Here is a 23023-nt window from a genome sequence, read left to right as displayed (position 1 = left end):
TATTAGAATGACGATCTGATTGTGCAGCATAAACTATCTTCAATTTTTGAGTCATAAATATCGGTATTGTATCTACTGTACAGTACTACTATAGTGCAGCGCTTTATTATTACCATATACTGCACGGACTGTACTGTTCTATTTTATGTACAGTACTACTATAGAGCACCGCTTTATTATTACCATATACTGCACGGACTGTACAGTTCTATTTTATGCCTTCCTCTGTCCCATTGATCACTGATTTTGTGCATCAGTATTTTATGTTGAATAATGCAGCTTTTCAAAAAATACAGTAAAAATTCTGCTCTTTATGCAAGAAACCAATATATAGTTAAGAAATGGTCTAAAACAAATTGAGAGGCATTTAAAAACCTCTAAAAAAATGGGTTATGTTCATAAAAAAAATTTGTATACAGTCGAACCTCGATATAAGGTCACCCCTCAGGACTTCCCAAAACTGGTCTTGTAAGTGGAGTGACCTTATAACTGATTTATACGTTAAACAAGTATGTAAGTAGTTTAACTTCATGCAAAATTTAATCCATTTAAAACTATCAGTCTATTATAACAACTCCTAATTGAGTTGAATCAATTAAAACAATTGAAATTTAAAAAAAAAAATTAGTTTTTGATTCAGAATAAAATTGTGTACAAATACATTCAAGCAAAGCACTGATGTACAACTTCCCTGATCAAAATATTGCAAAATGCAGGACTACCGCAATTTTTCTATTTTTGTACAATGTTTTATATTTTCTGAAAAAAAAACAAAAAAAAAAGCTTTCTCACATTATTCGAAAAATGTTTTATGATATTTTTGCCCCGAGTGTTTCTGCTTGCATCGACATTTCAGTATCATTGCTTACCACCTTGGTAGAAAAAATTACTTTTCACTGATAAAAGATCACACACCCCAGAAAATTCTTGGAATTGAGTGCGGGTGACATTGAAACGCCTCAAAAAAGGCAAACAAAATTTCCCTTAAAAGCAATTAAGGCATTCAAGACCTAACCATATATCCGATAATTTATAAAATAGAATTCTTACTCAATGAGCTGGGGCAGAAGAAAAGTGACCCGAGGTGACCTTATAGCGAGTACTGACTGTACCTACCCTTTTCCACAATGTGAAATTTTGACTTATGCGAGTGGTCTAGGAACACATTCCTCGCGTAAGTCGGGACTCGGCTGTACACACATAAATGTTATGAAAAAAATCACCTAATTGTCTCACATGTGGCAGTGGAATCAAACTTATGTGATGCTTGTTCAATGAATGTTTCAAACAATCCATGTTCCCATTGCTTGCAAGATACTACTAACCAGTGATCAAAGTTTTCAATGTGAGGAACACAAAGCTTGTAAAATTCACAGACAAATTCCAAGTTTAATACAATGAGTGACTTCATGGTCAGAAAGAGAAACTTTGATCCAAAATCCCTACGCATAACGGATGTCACAGCAAGTGATTTTCATTTTCTCAAGCACCTAATAGTCTAAAATTCTACTTCGATTGACCTACCCTCATCAAGTTTCTTCATAAGTTGTATACAAAAAGGTATATAAAAGTATCACAAACACGATGGTATAATGTTGCTCAAGTAAAAATGTGCAAATCATAGGGTTGTGGCATTTTGAAATTTCTTTCGAATTAAACTTAGATTTGAACTTCCTAAAAACGACACTTATTTGGCTCAAAGCTCGAGATTTTCCCGGGAGAAAGATTATATGATGCCGTTGCAAAATTGCTAAAAATCTGCATTTATCGTGTTTAATATTTTTATCAACATTTTTACATTTAATGTATGAGGAAACTTGATGAAAGTAGGTCATCCTAATTCAGATCTATATAGTTCATTTTTGGGAAGAATTCCAGAACAAAATTAAAAAGAAATAAGTTTAAAAAAACTGAAAACTATTGGTCATCATTATCCTTCCGAGACAATAATGAGGCTGTGAAAACAAAGCATGTCTCAATTCAATGTAATCAAATATAATGTGAGCACGATTCATGCGCCAAGTGTGACCTAGAAGGCAGCACAAGCGCAAGCACGCAAGGCCGTAATGGAGAAAACAAGTAAGAAACGGTTTCACCCCTATTATTCTCCTATAGGATGCCGTACCATTGTTTTGTTCAAGTGAGTCCCTCTCTGAACGCTTGGAGGGTGTGGAAGGATGTGGTCGAAAAAAGACACAGGGTGGAGTGGAGTCGACGTAAATTCAAGACTAGTTTAACTTTAATCATGAATGCAGAAGAAATAATCCAATCCTAGGCTAAGTCGCAGGGACTAAAGCATAATACTACAAAAAACAGCAGATTTAGGAGAACTTTTTGCCACGATGGAGTTTAATGGACTTAGAAGATAAGAGACTTTAAATTCATTCCACGACCTCTGTCCTGAAAAAATGCCTGCTGCTGCCCTGAGGAAAGAAACCAGATTATGCCCTTGGCGAGTTCCACCTGCAGGAAACCTGACTGCTGACGAATTCGACTTGGCGAGTACCACATGCAACAGCTCCTGCAAAATTCCTGATCTGCTGTCAAAATACTCCTGGTGAGTCTCACATGCAACAGCCCCTGAAAAAAGCCTGACCTGCTGTTGAGAGAACCCTGAGACATCCGGTAAATGGCTTAGCACAAGCAGCTAGCTGGATGAAGCCCACCGATTTCAATAATTAATCTAACCATCAAACTGAGTAGTACTAACTCCAGAAGAAGTTCTGGCATGGCAATGAAAAATATATCAAGCCAGGATTCGGACATCAATTCGGTGGTACGTGAACGTCGATTTCGCTGCCACAATTCCGAGAATTCATTGAATGTTCTCATGCTTCTTCCACTGGACATTGTGGGGACTAATATTGGATTGATCAAATGATCTAGTTTTTGGTATTTATTTTTCCTATAATATTTAGTCGAGATATACATATATTCAATGTACCTGTTCTTGTGACTATTTATTTTATATCTAAGGAATATTTTATGAGAATTTCACATGTAATTTAAGTACAGGTATGCACCGCAGGATGTCTTTTTATTTAAAAGTGTTTTAATGATCCACGCATTACAATAAGTTGTTTCATTTAACTCCTAAAGTCATGTTTGTCATTTGGTGCAGTTTCACTCTCAGCTTGCAGTTCCTGAAACCAAAGACTTTTCACAATGTTGTAGCATTTTCCTCCCCCGGTTCTTTTGGCTAGCATTAAGTGATCTTCTGTAATTACAGCAGTCTCTAAATCTAGTCACAAAGCAAGAAGTACGAGTGAAAAAATCAGCGTTAGAGGTCAGATCCAATGGATGCAACTGCAGGCGCATCAAGTTTCGAAAAGGGCATCCAAACACTTGTGTTAAACTTAGATAAAAGCCTTAACAAGGGTTACCACAGTAGTTCATTATTTAATAAAAGTTAGTTTCAAATAGTAATTTTCTTTTTTTCTGTGTGTGTATGTGTTGCTACAGAACTCACACTGAATTATTCAATTATTAAACAATCAAATAACAATAAATCATACATTTCACTTTGCTGATTATCAGTAGAAGTAGAAGCAGAAGTAAATTCTCTTTTATGAACACTAGATTGCTTTTCCAGTGAAGTACTTGGCAAGGTTCCATCAGGAATACTACAGCTCCTCTGGAAAAATAACATTAATTACAGTAATAATCAATTAAAGCAACTCCATAGCAAGGAAAAAACATTAAGATGTACATCAAATTTTACTAATTTTCAAGAAGAGTATCAGTTGTATGTAACCAAACGAATTATTAAACCTGTTTAAAGAAACATTCAGAAACACATTTTGAATTACTAGCAAGAGAAACAGCACTTAAACATGCTTTGATGAGTTAAAAACATATTATCTTAAGTATTTATAAAGAGAATTATAAACCATAACTTTGAAAATTTGAGTATTATTATAGCTCTTAAAAATGATCAATTTCTTTGTGCTGAAAATACATTTGAATAAATCTAATATCAACAAAGAATTTACACAACAGGCTCTCCATCGTTAATTTTTTTAAATCAAACACACTTTAATGGAAGGGGAGGGGAGTTTGGGGGCACTCCCCTGGATTTTTTGTAAAAATAGAAGGTTCACGCACACAATCATTACACAGCGTAAAAGGTAGAGGCAATCATTTGGTAGGATTAGAGGAAAGGATGGGATTAAGGAACTATCCCATGACAGTTTTTTAAAGTTGGAGTTCCAAAAACAGAATTTCAGGCAATCTTTGTGATGTTGCATGGGGCTTTGTGATGTTGCCCCAAATTGTTTTCAAAATTGAGGTCTTGGGAATACAATTGCAAGTCATTGTTAGTAACTATAGAGAAACAGTTGGAGTTTAGGGGCTTGACCACTACAACATTTTTTAATTTAAGTTTTAAAAAGACAATTTTAGATCACATTTGATGCTTTAAAGTAAAAATGCTGTAAAAAAATCTTTTTTTTCCACCAAACATAATAAACAGTTTTATTTTACGATTGTAATGTTCCCAATTTCAAACCTTATATATCTATTTGTTGAAATACAAATCTCTTGATTAAGTTTTGCTTTTCACCTTTGAGCATCTAAATACTGATATTATTTTTCATTACAATTCTTAAAATCCCTTACCCCCCCCCCCCCCCATTTTATGAAACATATTTCAGCTGCCCATGTGTTTTCTACCTGCTGTGATTTCTGACACATTTTCATTTAAAAAACAGAAATTTAAACATGTCCACGGTCTTTTTTAGCTATCATATTAATTCATCCAATCATTTTTAAAACTAAGGTTTACCAGAGGTTTCCATTCTACTATGTACTGAAAACTGTTTTGTCCCTTAAAAAATGTTTAAAACTTGCATTTCACTGGCCTTTAGTTAGATTTTGCCATCGGCTATTCAAAACGAAAAATAATCGGCCGTGTTTGAACAATAGGTCGAGCCCTAAAAATTACAGTGCAAGAAATGATACTTTACTAAATTTTTTCACTAACAGCAACCTATAGAATGACTATGTAAAAACACACAAATTTGCTTTATATTTGTGTTAAACAATCACCTCAAAATTTCAAAAGAGATTTAGGATAACTACTTACCAAGGGAACAATTAAAGAAGATGAAGACATTGAAGATGAAGATGATGATGATGGCAAGCTAGTCAAAGAATGAGTAGCAGATGAAGCTGGAAAATGGACAGCCTATAAAAAATTCAACAAAACAAACAGCTATATATATCATTCATCATTTATTTTTCATGCTACGTCAAATCAACATTTACATACTCCAAGACCTAAGCATAGGTTGAGTCGACAGCAGTCGACACAGACACAGTATATAGTTGAACATAACTGCCTAACATATGTAATTCAAAATGACTAAATTTTATAGATGATTTAAACCTTGAACTACATATTTTGGAAACACCAACACCCTATTAGGAGGATAACATGGCTGGGTGTAAGTAAGTAAACAAGCCATACAAAGATTATAAACATCTAAATGTATTAAACTCAAGTCATTTACGAAATGATACAATTTGAAAATGTATGCAGAAAAACTTTTATTTCAATTAAACAAAAGTCATCTTAAATAATGACTATAAAAGTTATATATAGGTGCTGTAACTTTTACATATAGTACTTACAGCACTATCCTAAGAACTTGATCCCAACAAAACACTTTCAATAACTATATTGACAAGTATACAACTATCATATATTTAAGACCACAAAAATTTTAGATTATATTGAAACATGCACTACGTACAAAAAAGAAATTGACATCTAAATTACATATAAACTATCTTCACATAGCAGCAACGGGTCTCTTTTGTATTTAACTGCTTATTGTATTATATAATACAGGATGGTGTAAGAATTACCATATAACAACAATAGGGATTAAATTCTTTATTATTAGTCATTTAATCTTGATAATCGTGATTTTTCTGATATCGTTTGATAACAACAAATTACTCAATAGTAGTAAAGGTCGATTATGGCTAGTTGGAATTAAACCCCAATACAATAAGATAAACACTAAATAATAGAAAAAGAAATAGTTATTGAAACTGTATACTTATTTTTGCTCTACAAATGAACAATCAAACATAATTTACCATTATTCAGCATTGATTTATATGATGAGATGAAAACTAATTTAACTCACTGATGGAGCAGTAACTCTTTCTTCCAAAATGTTCTCAATAGTTTGCTCAACAGAGCGAGTTGCAATAAGATCATCCATTATTATGTTATATGGCATGTGAGGAAATACTTGCAATACTTGATGAACCTGAAATAGCACAGAAAATTTTACTTCTATCAAGAAATTAAAAAATTACATGCATCACCTTCTTTGAAATACAGTAGAGATCCGCTAAACGGGATCTTCGGTTTAACTGGCCATATTTCAAAAACCAAAAAACAAGTTTTTAAAAAAAATCACAAAATGCTTTTTTTATGGTTAAAAAAACAAACAAAAAGACTTTACTATACTCAACTGCAAGCTTACTTGACAATGGAAAAATACACTGAAACCAAGCGATGGAAATAGTTCCTAGTGCCTTGTCCGATATTCTGCTGAAATTAAGCTCTTCACTTTAGAAATCGGATTACTTAGTTAAACCCACGCATGTGTAACCTTTTTTGTCGTAATTTTTGTCAATCATTAAATACTTTCAATTTTACAAACGAAGCGGCATATTCATCTGTGGAGCATTTCTTCTATTTGAATCAAATGGGCCAGTTAATAGCAACTCATAGACAGGTGGCGATCTCCTCTTATTTGCGAAGTAGGTAGGGTAGGTGTAGCTGGTAAGTGTGACGTTTTGTCTGTTAACTCGGTTTTTCTTCCGTGCGTTGTGATGTCATTGTCAACTTAAGTTGCAAGCAAGTATAGTGGTATTATAATCTCTTTGCGATTAAAAAATAATAATGAAAAGGGTCTTTCTATATGAGTGAGGAACGGACCGAATATAATTCAGTTCAACTATAGAGATAACTATGGAGACAAGAGGGTGGGGTTTGCAATGTGACACCCCGTCATATCACATTTAGAAAGAGCAAATGCATTGGAAATGACATTATGTGACGTGCACATCAATCATCGGCTTCCTCCATTGATGTAATATTATTAACGTTACATCAATCTGGGGGGCACTAGAAGTCGTACAAGTTCCAACCTTCAGCAGAAAAAAAAATGACAGAGTTTTTTAATGATTTTTCTTAATGGTATACAAAAATTTTAAATTAAATTTAGTTACTTTACAAATGCTTTTTAAAATTATTCTTTAATTGCTTAATGCAATTTAATGTTGTTTAATAGTTTAATATTGTTTTAAATAGTGCATTTTCTTCAATTACATAGTTTTATTTTTCATTCTCCGCTTTAACCAAATTTTTACTTAATAAGATTACCCCTAGTCACAATTAAACCAGTTAACCGGGAGTCCATTGTACCGCTAAAAAAATTCAAAACTCAATATTTTTCAACTATAAAACCAAACCTTGCGGCCCGATAGCCTGTGAGGGCCAAGGCCTACTGTGCCCAACTCAGTTTTCCTGACCAGGGGTTCTGGGGTGCAAGGCAGATGTTCCAGTAGCCTAAAGGAGAACCCCCAGTTCTTCGTTTGTGGTGCCATTTTCTCGGAATTTTCGAAAACTACAGGAATTCTTAAACTGTCCTTTCTGACCCACAAAAGTTTTGTTTTTTTGAGTGCATTATAAAAAGTGCTTAGTATTTTTTAAGAAATTCTATTATTTTATTCTTTTTAGTGTAAATGTATTTCAGAAATAGAAGAATTTTACCAGCACGAAACTTCACCTTATTTTTTCATGTTAATGCTCGGTACTCAAAAGGGAAAAAACCTATATAGTGTCTAAAACTTTAAGCAGTTGGCACTAAAAATTAATCCTTTTTCCTCTTTAGGATTTATGCTTGCTAATTTCATGCTTGCTTCAGAGAAGCCTGGATTCAAAATTTTCATTATGATTGCTTTTAACATTACTGTTGCAAGGCAACAAAATTTGTAACAATGGGTTTTATATTTAAATATTTAATAAGGAAATTACATGAAATTTGCTGTTTTTCATCCTAACTGGAATAATAACTTTATTTTAGAATTTTGATTTTTCAGCATTTCAGTTATTTTGATTAAGATTAAGCAAATCATTTAGTGAAATCCCGAAGTCCTAAGTGGTCTGTTGCTGAGATATAAGCAAAAGCAGGCCTCAGATTACTCCGTGACAATCAGGCCAAGTATGATAAAAGTGCTTAAAAAGAATTTTAAGAAAAAAGTTAAATTTCAAATATGAATGAGGAGGTCAAACAGCAGTAAGAAAATGGGACTGAAATTTCTGCACGGCAACTCACAAAAAATCTAGAAATTCAGATAATCCATAGAACACATTCACCCCTGATTAGGAGCACAATTCTCAAAACATATTTTGAATATTCAGTGTCGCATCTATCAAGAGAAAGACCTCAAAACAGAGAATAATAACAAAACATCTTTTTCAAGTGAGATAATAGAAGAATAAACATGATTAACTGTAATTTCTGAATGTTCCTACCATGGCATCCATCTGAGAAGTTTGAAAAGCCACTGCTTGTCTTTCTCTGATCAAACTGGTGTGACTGAATTCAACAGAGAAACTAGGAAACCAACTAACGTATCTTGATCCTATAAAATGTTATCAGTATTACTTAAAAGAAAAAGTAAACATTTTTTGACAGGATTTCTTGCAAAACACAAATATAAAAAGATTTAAAGAACAAACACTTATTTTAAATAGTTAATAAGGCTGAACAGTTAGTTCAAAATTTCGTCTTAGTTAAAAATAATAAAATTTACAGTAAAATTAACAACAAAAGTACTAAAAACAGCTCAAAATTATTTGCAATTTATTTGAGAAAGTGAAGCAGTCTTTTGCTTGCTTACATAAACTTTAAAAGAACAACACAGAAAAAGTTAAAATGTATCGAAATCTGACACTAAGAAATTTATTTCCTTTGCTTTGAAAAACATGAATAAAATTAATATTTGCTGACTGAAAGAAATTTAATGCATTGTAGTTTTCAGTAATGCACTTGACGGTTGTTTGGAGTTTAACTTATGCATTTTGTTTATGGCTTTTCACTTGTACATTAAACAGATACAATACTAGCAAAAACATCATTTTATTAGTCATTAACAGCTGCCAACATTGAAAGATGAAAAGTAGGGTAACTTATGTGTTAAATTAGAGAGACTTTTGCATAAATAAATTTAAAATTCAAAGTTTTAGCAAAAAAGGGACTTTTAAAAGATAAATAAGTGGCAACTTCTTAAACAAAACTTGTTGGCGGCCTGAAATTGGACACAATAATTTAGAAATTTAGATTTTATATATTTTATTTTTTTTCTTGAAGTTAAAAAAACCTTACTTTTAAAAAGTGTTTTACAAGAGGCACAAGTTTGTTTTCTCTTGTATGTGATAATAAACATTCCTTGTGGCAGGTAAAAATTGAGGAAGTTCAGAGAAAAATCAGGACTGCTTCACTGCATTTTATATTTGGAAGTAAAAGCTTTAAAAAGAGGAAGCAAGAAATAAATATGTTTCATACATGATCAAACACACAATTTTCACACTTGTGCATAAAATTTTGCTATGGGTCTGCTTTGTTTCCATGATTGCGATTCACAAAATAAACCCACTTTTAAAGAATTTTATTGTATCGATAAAAATTGTGAGACATTTACTGCATAAGGGAGTATGGGAGAAAGCATCAAAATTTGGAATAATTTCGAATGAAATGGCAGATTTGGCGGCTATGCAGTAGCAAGTTTTTAAAGTAATAAGATAAATAAATACCTTTGTACTTAAAAGTAATGTATGAAATAACAATGTCAAAAAGCACAAATTGCTGATTACTGCATGTATGTGCTTGGACGTTACAAGGAACTCCTTTTTTAATGCAAAAAGTAATGAGCTTATGGGTGAAAAGACATCCGGATTAGGGATGTGTCGTTCATGAACGAACGGGTCAAAAAGAGCGAATCCTTAAAATGAATGGATCCATTCGTTCACTTAAAAAATGAACGACTGTTCCTTTGAACGGTGAGCAGTTTGGAGCATTGCACTGATGCACTTGTGATAAAATATCATTTTCTTTTTCAAATTACATTCATCTTCAAAATTTTAACTCCCAATCAATCTCAAATTTCCTTTTCCTCAGTGCAGTACAATATATTCATTTGAGCTTTTTTACTTTCTGCTTTATTCATCGTTTTTCTTGAATCGCTGCAGTTAATTTGCAATTTTCCAATGTCTCAATTAATAATGTTTTCTGTAACTTGTTTCGACTACCAACAAAATGTTTGGACATTTCACTTCCTGTCCCACACACCTGCTAAAATCCTCCTCATTCTTTCTATTGCCAAAATTATATCTAAAAATACGTTGTATCACTTTTCTGGCAAACCTTTTGTCTTTTATAACATCCCTATCAACTAACATATACATATACAGTAAAACCTGTAAAGTTGACCACCTGCCTAAGTTGACCGCTTTTGTCAGGAACGGAATTAGTCCTATCTTATGTAATGAAGGAAAACCTCTGTAACTTGACCACCTCTCTATCTTGACCACCTGTCTATCTTGATCACTAATATACACCAGCTTTGGTTTGGAGTATTGTAAAAAACCCTTTGTAAGTTGACCACTAGGCAAAAGCATTAGATTGTACATCAAAGTTTCATCAGTTATGCCTCAAATAAGTAACCAGACATTTTAGAAAAACCTATGAATATTTATGTTTCTATCGAAAAACATTCGGCTAATGTTAAGTCACAGAAAATGAGCCAAACTTCAATAAGGAGTTACTTTGTTGAAAAATAGATTACCATGGTTACAAATGTACAAGAAAAAAATCAAATAAAGAATTTGAGTCCCTTATGACTTGTTATGAATTTTTAGGAATTGTTAATATCAAGTAAGTAGTTTTTCATAAGCAATAAGGCTTTTTTTTTTTTTTTTTTGATCAATTCGCAGAAATTTTAAATTTGTATAATACTTTATGCGTCGTTCTGGTAAATAATCTCTAAAAATATTTAATCAACATTTTTTCTTACATGAAATACACCGACAGCTCAGTCATTTCCAGCCGAGGACTGCAGTTTCGTGCTTATTAGCACTCATCAGCCCGGCTTAGGAAAGTGACTGAGCTGGAGATGGAAAACCTCTTATGGAAGCCAAGAGGGCGAAACAAACTGGTAGTTAATGTAGAATTAGCACAGACCAGCCGAGTGACCGAAGCAATGGTTCGGTTCAACTCGAAAATTGATGGCAAGGCATGGTATATTCAGTAAATTACCGCCCTTCAGCCAGGGCTAAAGCAGAAATACATGAAATTGGTGTATCTCATGTATTTCTGCTTTAGCCCTGGCTAATGGGCGGTAATTTACTGAATATAACATTTTTTCTTATTGTTTTAAAGTAATGTCAAACAATGAAAATGAGTTTAAAGTATTCCAATTAGTTAAAAAATAAATGCATGAGACAAGAAATGGCAAAAAAAAAATAATAATAATAATAAAAGTTTTCATTACTACCCTCTATAAGTTGACCACCTGTCTAAGTTGACCAGCAAAATACTGCACCGCAAGTGGTCAACTTACACAGGTTTCACTATACTTGGTTTATTGGCAATACAGTAGACCCTGTTTTACGCGGGGGTAACGTTTCATGGAAATGTCGCATAAATTGAGACTTAATACTAGTGTTAAAATAGGGGTTTGGTTCCGTAGATAACAAAATACTTTACTCTAGTGTTGACTAATTGTATAATAAGTTTAATGTGTACTTATATTGACTTTTATGCACAACATGCATAAAGAAAACATAAATTAATATCGTGCTCTGTTTATAAAGAGGAGCTGGCTATGATTGTCTTTTGGCAGTCAGTAAGAATTTTTCTCTGTAATTCTTTGCAAAGCATTAACGCATTAAAGATCACTTGCGTCACTTCCATGATAAAATCTTCCTTCAGTAACAAATCAGAAAGATCATTTCTATTGTCTAGGAATGGCTCAAAATTTTCCATGTGAACGTTTTTGGTTGTGTGCCACTGAAGTCAGTATCCTCATTGGTTTTGGCCTCCTTTGTCACTCCTAAAAGCTCTTCTTCCAGTGAGTTTTGAACTGTGTGAGTTTAATAACTTTACTTCTGGAAAGAGCTCTGGAACCAAACATATAAAATGTTTCCAGGGGCCCAAGTTCGGTTATTAGCACACCAAAATGCAGTTTACTACGAGTAATCTGCAATCTTTAAGAGTTTGGATTTTGAAAGAGAGGAAAATGTGTTATCTGTTTGCATTGCCGCATCCGAGTAAAAACCGAAACTCAACCGCGTAAAATAAAATAAAGGTATCAAATCTTAAACCGCGTATAATCGAAACAGCGTAAAATAAACCCGCGAAAAACGAGGGTCTACTGTAGTATTATTATAAATACAGTGCAGTAGCTGGAAAAAATTAATAATTTAATTTTTTGACATGCTGAAATGGAACTTGCGATTTTTGGAATGGAAAACTTATCTTACCATTTCACAACTGAGAAATATCTTACAAAAAGAACTGAAGCTGCTTTATGCATCTAAACCTGACAAAAGTTTTTGGATTCATTTTTCATAGGCATTCTTACTTCTAGACTATTTTAGTTATTTTTCCTTCAAAGAATATTACTTATCTAATGAAACATTTTGAACGTTCGTGAGTTTGTTGTGTAGACTGTAGAGAATTCTCCTGCAACTTTTTTAATGAACAAAGTCGTTCCAATGAACGAGTTGAATGAATGGATCAAAATAATGAACGATCCTCTTATGAACGGATTATTAAAACGAACGACATTGCCCACCTATAATCCGGATGTCTTTTCATCCATTCGCTTATTACTCTTTGCATTGAAAAAGGTGTTCCTTGTAACGCCGAAGCACGTATCTGCAGTAATCTGCAATTTGCTTTTTGATGTTATTATTTTATACTTCATTTTAAAGTAATATTTACAGGGCTCCCAGATTTTTAATTTGTTTCTAGGAAGAAAAGTGAGCTAAATTTTTTTAAAAAAGGACCTGAAAATGGATTTTATCTCAACTTTTAACAGTTAAATCAGGGACGTACTAGTTCATTGGCAATTATCGGTAATCTGCCATTTTGTGGATATTTTTAATTGGTAATTTTTTTCCCTTACGCTTACAACAAGAAATGATGCTGAATGAATTTATCATGTCTACCAATAATTTTGAACTCTAGCTGCAGGGCTCTCAACAGATTTAAAGTTTTTAAACTTTTAACAAAACATTTACAGGGCTCCCAGATTTTAAGCTTGTTAATAGAAAGATAAGTGAATAAAATTTTTAAAAAAGGACCTGAAAAGAGATTTTTGTCTTAATTTTTAAAGGTTAAAATTAGGGATGCACTGTTTAATCAGCAATAATCAGTAATCTGCCATTTTGTTGATTACTTTTAATCAGGCTTTTTTTTTTCATTTGCTTACAACAAGAAATTATGCTGAAAGAGTTTATCATGCCTACCAATTGTTTTGAGCTCTAACCGCAGGTCTCTCAACAGATTTTAAGTTTGTCCCTAGGGAGGAGGAGTCTAAATTGTAAAAAAAGGGGGACAGAAAGGGGACATTAATTTTGACTTTTAAAGGTTGCAGATTAATCAGCAATAACCGGCGGTCAGCCATTTTGTCGAATACTTAAAGCTCGGCCAATAATTACAGATCAATTAGTTGAAAAATAGTTTTTTAATTAAAATTTATTTTGTCTAATACAAGAAATTATGCTGAATGAAATTCTTATACCTCTACTAACAGTTTTGAATTCCTCCACAGCCATTTGATTCAAAATTTAAGCGATGAAAAAAGAGGCAAATAGATATAAGAGGTTATAGAAAAAAATGCAAAATGAAACTGAAACTTTGAAGGAAAAAGTGAAGCGGAGACCAGATTTCAAAAGAAAAAAATGGACTTTAAGAATCTTAAAATTTAAAAAGAAATTTTTGGGGGAAAAGAGATTAGTTGGGAACTCTGCATTCATTGCATGTCAACTTCAGAAGAGAACAAATAGTTAAAAAATGTAACTAGCGAAGCATCAAGAGAAATTTCATACAGTACACTCCTGATTATCCTCGAAATTGGGTGGCACAAGCACCGCAGATAACCAAAATTGCAGATAACCCGAAAAAAGATTTAAAATGAGGGGTAAAAAAGATAAAAATTGTCTTTTGCTTAAAAATGATTGTATTGTACATAAAACATGATACAGCAAAAATAATTGCAGTATTAAAAATTATTGCTAGTGTATGCAATGGCTTTAAAAGATCAACAACACTTGCATACATTTAAACTATAGTTTAAACAATAAGTGTAAGTAAAAACTAAAAAAGGAACACTCATTATTACAAACGGATTATACACATATGCGAGAAAAGCATGCAAGCAGATTAACTGTAACAGATAAAACTATGTTAGACCAAAGAGACAGGGAGAGGAGGAGAGTTTCTTCAAGACTAGAAGGGTCACTTGTTTACGGGTGTAAGTGTAGATTTCAGTAAGTATGGTTGATCTAGAAATCAGGTTTCCGTACATAAGATTTCTCTGACTTTTAAAGGTTTGATGTCATTGGAAGAAAGGAGGAAGAAAGAAATAGAAAATGTCTAAAAATAGATTTTGCACATATTAAGTTAAAATAGTTATCTACTTTTAGTTAATCATTGTCGTTTTTTTTTTTTTTTTTTTTTTTTTTTTTTTGATTGGGAAAGGCTGCGGATAATCAGAAGTTTACTGTATGTACATGGACATTTTCATTTATATAAGATAACAATGCTTGTTAAAAAATCTTACTTACCATCAAAATGAAAGAAGTGGTTTGTTGTTTGATTAGCAGGGCGAGGTTGACCATCTTGAACTAAAATGTTATTGCGATTTATAGTTGTAGCAGGAGAATTTCTAGTATTTTTTTGCACAAGAGGTGTACGACAGGTTGGGCAATTAGTCACTTGTTCTAACCAAGAATGTAAACAAGACCTGAAAAAAAAAATGAAACAAACATAAAAGAATAATTTCTATGATTAATAATATATCTAAAGGTTTTTAAAAAATTGATTTTTCTTTTCCCCATATTGGTGCCTTATTTTTCTAGGACCAAAATACAGGTTACACATGGTACATACTAGTTGTTGAGATATAGATCAGGGGTGGGGGTTTCTTGCACTGAGAACTATATTAAACTTGACAGTTTCACAAAAAGCTGCAAGAGCAGAGTCTTAAAAGTCTATTTGTATTTAATTCACATCTTTTTAATAGATATACTAAATATATTATATAATATATTGTATACATCAGTGGAGCAGAGAAAAGGGGGAGGGGAAACACCCCTCCCCAGAGGTTTTAGCATTATTGCCCATCCTAATACTGTAATTTATACACGTGTAAAGACTGTTTTGATCAAAAAAAAAAGATAATTCTGGCTGCACTAGTGGTATACACACACATTAAAATAATAAATATACATTTAAACAATTTGATATGTTACAGGAATCAAACAATAAATAGCACTTCAAAATAGAATCAAAGAAATAACTTTTTAACGTTTTAGGCAAAAAAGTAAAAGTACTGAAATAAAATTTCAGTACTCTTCAACTAAGTCAATAAAATGTCACTACCACATGATGATCTCAAACCATTAAATTATTAGCATTATAATGAGAACAATTCTTATTTCCACAAATTAAAAATTACATAGTTTGAATTTAAAAGCAGTTCTACAGTTATAAAATTGACAAGAACCTCATAGATTATTTCTAAAATTGCACATCCACATTAAAATTTAAAAAAAAAAAACTGCAAATAAAAAAAAATATTTTTAACTCAATATAAAGAAAAAGGGGACTTTAAATGCAGAGGGTTTTTATTATTATTATTATTCTAAAAAAAAGAAAACATACGTATGAAACATGTGACCACAGGGCAATTTCCTAGCCGAGTCCATTTTGTCCCAACAAATAGCACAATCATCTGAATTTGAATCAATTTCTTCTTTTGTAGCAATAGGATAACTGAAAATAGCAAGCAAAAGAATATACAGTTAAAGAATACATTTTGATATTTTTGGGATTATTGATTTTTTGATGAAAATCTACTTTATTTATCAAACATATAACTTAAAGTAGACAAAAAGTATAGTTAGAAAACATATGATTGCAATCAAGCTTCAAGTTATTTTTTTTTTCAATAATTGATTTGATATTTGATAATCATAGTTCACAGAAAGGAATTAAACAAAATTTAAATGCACTAAGCTTATTTCTGGCAACTATGCCAGGAGAATCAAACTGATTTGAGGGGGAAACAGCAAATGAACATCAAAAACCTTATTCTCTTCACAAAATGTCATACTTAAGGTGTTTTAAATAATCTTTTCTAATGTTTTAACCATGCATAGAACATAAGAGAAAAAAGCTGATAATAATGTATGTTGGAACTTTTCTGGTAGAAGATACTCCTAAATTTTTTTTAAATAAAGGCCATCAGTGACACGTTTTTTTACCTTTAATGTAAATAGAAAGCTTACTAAACTAATTTTGAGGTAAAGTTTTCATACTAAAATACCATTGTTTAGAAATTATATAAGATACAGCCGTATCATCCCCTCAGAACAACACTAAGACATCTAATCCCAGGAATAACACTAAGATATCGTACTGTTGCTCTGAGGGGACAATATTAAAAACATAAAATACAAAGAATGAAAAAAGAAAATAATTCTTTAAACATACTTGTTTTCCATGTGTTTTGATACATTTAAGTAGTTTTTGTGACGGATAATTTTACGCTGAATTTCATTGAATAGACATCTCAACTGCATACAAATAACGAGACTTGCCATAGAAAGGAAAATGTTACCCCAAAGCTGGAAATAAAAAATGGTTAAATTAATAAACAAAAATGCACAAAATAATTATCTTTTAAACATTGTTTATGAATTATCACAAAACAAACATTTAACATAAAATTAATAAAAAAAAACACAAAATTGCTTCCTGACTTAAAATAATTGATGTTATAACAAAAACAATTTCATTACTTTAAAAAAAATTAAAAAATATAATAAAACCAATTGAGATAATTCTTGTTAAAAAGATATATGTTTGACTAAGACTATGTTTAAAAAGTTATGAAATTTGAAAGAATTAGAAACAAATAATTTTCATAATTAAAGTTTCATTTTAATGGCATTAAATCATGCATGAAGACTTATCACTAAGATTAAGAAATTTGTGAAGTGAATGTTTTTTTACTGAATACTTGGCTCTCCAGAAATGGCAAATAAGTTGAATGAGCCAATACGTATTTTAAATTAGTCATTTCAGTTACTTAGTAGTGCTTTATTGTCATACTTTATAATTCAGTCAAATGTTAAATGTAAACATATATAAGCAATGTTTGTTTAAAATATTAGTTTAGTTCAAAAAACTTCATCCCTTCTATATTTTTCACACAAAAATGAACTTTTTAAACTGAAAATTGAAAACATTAGCTCTAGGACAAGTTTAATTCTTGAAATTTATTCGAAAAATTATTTTGAAGTTTTTGAAAGACTTGAGAAAAGTACAATTAGCCAATCAAGTGAAAACTTGATTACTGATTCCTCAAATAAAAACATTTCCTATCATTTTGGCCATTGGTCAAAAATTTAGTGCGAAACCTACGTAAGGTTTATTATAATCCTTGAAATAAGCTACAGAAAATGCAAAAGAAAGTATTTCGAGTATAAAAATTAAAAAGCAAATCAGATATAAATTCAGAACAGCAACGACTAACAAATATCGAAATCACAAAAACCTTTTGCAAATATCACAATTAAAAAAGGAAAACTTCATAAGCAAGAATAAAAGTTGCACAATTTCAATACATCCAATCATTTTATTTTCCTTTAAAATAATTCATTTTAAAAAATGCTTGATTTTTCTCTGAAAGAAGACAATACGTGAGTTTTTCATGTTTTCTCTTTACTGAAAATTGGTATTTTCATTTGAGGTTTACGCATTAGATTGATTGACAGGCAAGTATATATGGTTATTATTTAGTTCAATGTATACAATATTGATACAACAGAATGAAATTTCAATTTAATTAAGTGCAGAAAGAATCTTGCATTTTTCTTATATTCAGTTTTTGAAAATTCTAACATAAAAAGATAAAAGCGTTCAAAATATAATTAAAGGTATTCACCAAATAATTTTTAGTATAAACACATTAACTTTCACAAAAGAAAAAAACTCTGTGCCTATACAAATAAACTAAATGGCAATGTTAAATGGATCAGCAAGTTTTACAACACTTAAAATAGAAAGTCCCCACTTGAAATTTTTATTTAAAGAAATCTTTTTATGCATCACTTTTATCCATTTTAAGCATTATTCTCCCAAAACTGCTTAATAACTTTTCGTTTACTACTCTACGATTTAAAGAAGTTGATGATGACCTTCTCAATTAAAAATATAATGATTTTATAAATTCAAAAACTATGCTACTTACAACATACGACTTCGTGGAAAGCAGATTCCAACGGGTGCCAATCTGTAAAAAGACTGTAATCGATTTCCCAACTTTTCTCAACTAAATTTACTTTTTACCATTCACCGACCCAATAGCCTCATGCAAGCATGCAGAAATATGTACATTACTCATTATATTTTTATTTTGAAGCTGACATTCAGAATTTCATCACTTGATTTCAATCAAAAGTTGAAAATACTGTGACCCAATTTAACAAACAAATTAAATTGTCAAGTAGATGATGTTTTGCATTTATTATCATATTAAGAAGCATAATTTTTTTATTAAAAAAAGAACTTTATTTTCTCTCCTAGTAAAAATAATTAAGCAAAACATTAGACTTGGTTAAAATTAAAAGATTTTAAAGCATAAGTTGTGTTACATAAATTTTTTGTTTTAAGTTTAAAAAATCATTTATTTAAACAAAAAAGGGAAGAAAAGAACTAACATTTAAGTGATAATTTCTTTTGTAAGTATTTGTGAAAGTGTGCTCTCTAAATGTAACAAACTTTTAGATTTAAAATTTTAAAATACTAAAACTGTATATTAAGAAAAAATCATAATAAAAATTACAAAATTAAACACAAAATACTGGATAAATTTTCTAAACTGAAAGAATAAAACTATAGGTTGAGTACACCTAACCTGACAGCATCATAATATTGTGATTAGTGTCAGGGATGTGCACAAAAATTTTTAGGCCTGTGACAAATGACTTTTATGGGTACCCCTCCATATTGTTTACCCCTACGTTCAAGGGCGGACTGGCCCGCCGGAGCGCGGACCAATGCATCCTCAAGTCTGAAGACATTTATTATTTTTTCGGTTCCTTTTTGAGCAATCACGATTGCTTATTGTTCTCATTTGACAGTCCTTGACGTTACGGTTCCTTTTTCAGCTTGGACCAGGGCTGCAGCACCACCGTCCACCGGCAGCGGCGCGGCTGGTCCTGATCACTGTCCACCGGAATCCACTTTTGCTGGGCGGTGGCGTCCATGTCCTACACACGCATGCTCATACACACTCCCCTACGCGTGCACACCTTTACACACATACACACGCCTACGTGCACCACAAGTAAGCCTACACACACAACTATACACACGTAACCACACAGGAGGAGGGACATGCTTGGGGGGGAGCTGTTTCTAGAAACAATAACTCTAATCAGTAGGGTCTTGTCGCAACTCTTGATTGCGAAAAACATAATTTGAATTCAAAGTTTCGGAATTCAAATTAGAGTTAATTGGGGGAAATGGGTCACTTTTTTTTTTTTTTTTTTTGCGCTTACAAATCTGCGATTTCACTTCGTTAATTTTGTCCTTTTCTTTAAAATTGTAAACCTTTGCACCATTGGTTTTTTCTTTTTTTTTTGAGGGGGGGAGGGGGTTGGTTTACTCCCAGTTGGTTTTCTATTCACCCCCTTGTACACGTCCTTAATTCAGATCTGCATAGCCTTCACAATGCTGTCAGATTAGGTTATAGGATTATAGGCAAAAAGGATTTGCGCTTCAAAAAATAAATTGTAAAAAAAAAAAAATGCAAGGAGCTTATAAATTAAGAAATTACTAAGTAGTCAATTAACGGCTAAAAATATTTCAGTGCATTTTTAATAAAATAACTAGGTATTACATAGCTTGTTTTTTTTTTTTTTTAATTTAATCTATTCCTTAAAAACCAAGCATATTATTAGGTAGCCACACAATAACATGCTTTACATAAATTTTTAAAAAATGTTAAAGAGAATTGTAACAAAACAGTAACTTCCATTTGAAGCTTGAAGAAATCAAGCCCAATAGCTGTGACACTAATGCAAAATATACATAAATTAACTACAGCTACACTCAGGTAGAAACACTTCCGGGAAAAAAACTACTCTTTTTAAGCGAAATTAAATGCATACCTAGTTATGTGATTTCAACTAACGTTTCTTTTTTTTTTCTTCTAAAAAAGGATATTTTCTAGAAACTTACAAGCATATGCAAGTGATGAAGAAAATCCACAACATGACTTGACAGTTCAAACACAAGCTCAGAATAATAAACATATTTTCCTCTTCTCTCCCAGATTCCTTCATGACTTATGTCATATAAATGAATAATATACCTAAAGTTTTGAAGAAAAATTAACATAAATGCTTTAGAAAATTATAGATGTTATTTTAATATTCAATATAAATTTATAATTAACACTTACCTCATCAGAACATAAAGAGTTCTCAAAACTACTAAAGTCCACTGAAAAAAAAAAGTTTTTTTTTTAACATTTACACAGTAAAACATTATACAATAGTCCCCTTGCAATGTATGCATTGAGAGACATGTTTTGCAGCTGAACTGTAATATAACTGCAGTTAATAAGAATTTTCTTTATACAATCGGACTCCGATTTAACGAACCTCTATTTAACGAATTTTGCAATTTAACGAATTTTTATTTTCCCCCAACTTAAATGAAGGCAAAAACCCCTATTTAATGAATAATAAACAACAATCTAACGAATTATTTGAAAATCCAAAAGAAATTTTTTCTTTCCTTAATTTGAGTTTGAAAATACTGGATTGTTTTCCAAATGACATATCCATATTGTCTGAAGCAGAAAAATAACTTTATTGGAATCTGCAATTTTTGAAGAGCGAGGGACAACCGATGAATAGTGATTCTGATGCAGAAAGCGATAATGAAACTCCCATTAAAACTGTTACTCTTTCAAATGCCTTACATGGCCTGGAAACTAAAAATGTATCTCATGTTTCATGCAGCAGGCTGTAAATGACACAGTATTTTCTTCTCTCCATAAAGTCGAAAGATAACTATTTCAAGTCAAGCATCACGGAAATTGTCAAACATCTATTACTCAGTATTTTAAAATTTCAAATTAAATAGTGTGTACCGTATATACTCACGTATAAGTCGAGAAATTTTGTCCAAAAAATGAGATCAAAGGAAGGGGGGTCGACTTATACACGGGTCAAATTTTCCGAAAAAAAAATTCCGATCAACGAGAGCTGGGAAGCTACGAGAAATGCCGATGTACGGTTACAGGTAGTTGCTGATAAGTTGATCGTGTGAAAAAGTAAACTTATTCAAAAATAATAACTAAAAAAACCTAAATAATACACATAAATAAAGATAATTTTATGCCTCTTTATTAAGGATCAAATCAGCAATTAACAAATATCGTGAAACGTATGAAAATATTTATTGTCAACTGTCACACCATTCAAATAATTAACTGCTATACTTTTTGTTTTAAGAGTGGCAACATACTTGCTTAATCATATCTTTTCAAAGCACGTGCGTTGGCCCACGACACGTGCGTACTTCTGCCTCCTGTTTACTTAGTGCCGACAGCGATTCAAACTCATATCATTGACGATTCCGCAGCCGCCGATGTATACAATGACGGAAGCGGACTTTAATGAACTTTTTTTTGCGTCCGACTCGGAATCCGAGTTTGAAGGCTTTTAGAAATGTTTTCCTATTTAATTCCTATTTTATTTGTAAATAAATGTGTTCATTATTTTGAAATTTCTTTGACAATAATTCGCGATGTTTTTGGAAAGTATGGGGGTCAACTTATACGCGGGTTTTAGATTTTTTCTGGATTTTTTCTCTGAAAAAGTGAGAGTCGACTTATACGCGAGATCCACCTATACGCAAGTATATACGGTAATAATGCGTGAAATGCTGAACAAAAAGCGTAAACTTTTTTCTTTTGGATATTTATCGCAGTTGCTTATTAGGGCTTTTAGAATAAAGTGCAATTTTTTTTTCACACCCCGATATTACAAATAACTCCGATTTAACGAATAAAAATTTTGGTCCCGATGAATTTGCTAAATCGTGGTCTGATTGTACCTAATATAGCTTCTGTGGCAGTAAGCCAATACAATACAATGTAGCAATAGAGCAGCTACAATTTACCTTTTACTTTGTTGGGGGGGGGGGGGGCTAAACGGTTCTTACGATTACTATAGTGTTATTTTTTTACCAGTGTATAAGAATAGAGGGAAAAAAGTAATTAAATTGCCTACTGCTGCGTTGCATTTTTTTCATCTATTGGTAATAGGGGGGGAGGGGGTTCTTTAGAAAAGGATCCTCCACCAGGGGTTCCAAAAATGGGTGGTGCAGACAAAGGTCAAGGGGTGCCATGAAATAAACACAGTATCAAATCTTTGTTGTTAATAAAACAAAAAAGTGACATAGTTATTCGTCAAAATCTCACTGGTTTCACATTTTCTACTTCAATAAAAAAAATAAGAAAAACAGAATCCGTTTCTCTGTATTAAGAAGCTCAAAAAAAGTAATATTGTAACAATAAACTAATAAGTGGGACATTTGTAACGAAATGATTGGGAATTTTTCCTACAAAATAGTATAAATATACAAACATAATGATTAGATTGTCTGTTGGCAGTGTTGTAGTTGGG

General features: G+C 31.8%; 1 protein-coding gene across 1 annotated transcript in view; it reads right to left on the bottom strand.

Moving 5' to 3' along the window:
• Positions 1 to 23023, bottom strand: part of LOC129220234 (E3 ubiquitin-protein ligase AMFR-like) — a 49826-nt gene that overhangs the window by 4355 nt on the left and 22448 nt on the right. The window contains exons 6-14 of the mRNA XM_054854599.1: positions 20788 to 20828; positions 20565 to 20697; positions 16809 to 16942; positions 15978 to 16088; positions 14879 to 15057; positions 8561 to 8670; positions 6156 to 6281; positions 5084 to 5185; positions 3516 to 3634 (exon numbers count right to left, since the gene is read on the bottom strand). Of these exons, the coding sequence (XP_054710574.1) occupies positions 3516 to 3634; positions 5084 to 5185; positions 6156 to 6281; positions 8561 to 8670; positions 14879 to 15057; positions 15978 to 16088; positions 16809 to 16942; positions 20565 to 20697; positions 20788 to 20828 (1055 nt within the window). The remainder of the gene's footprint in view (positions 1 to 3515; positions 3635 to 5083; positions 5186 to 6155; positions 6282 to 8560; positions 8671 to 14878; positions 15058 to 15977; positions 16089 to 16808; positions 16943 to 20564; positions 20698 to 20787; positions 20829 to 23023) is intronic.

Source organism: Uloborus diversus, chromosome 4 (genome assembly GCF_026930045.1).
Source record: "Uloborus diversus isolate 005 chromosome 4, Udiv.v.3.1, whole genome shotgun sequence".
NCBI classification, from domain to species: domain Eukaryota; kingdom Metazoa; phylum Arthropoda; class Arachnida; order Araneae; family Uloboridae; genus Uloborus; species Uloborus diversus.
The sequence above is the reverse complement of the archived record's forward strand: the minus strand, read 5'-3'. Positions and strand labels throughout refer to the sequence as shown.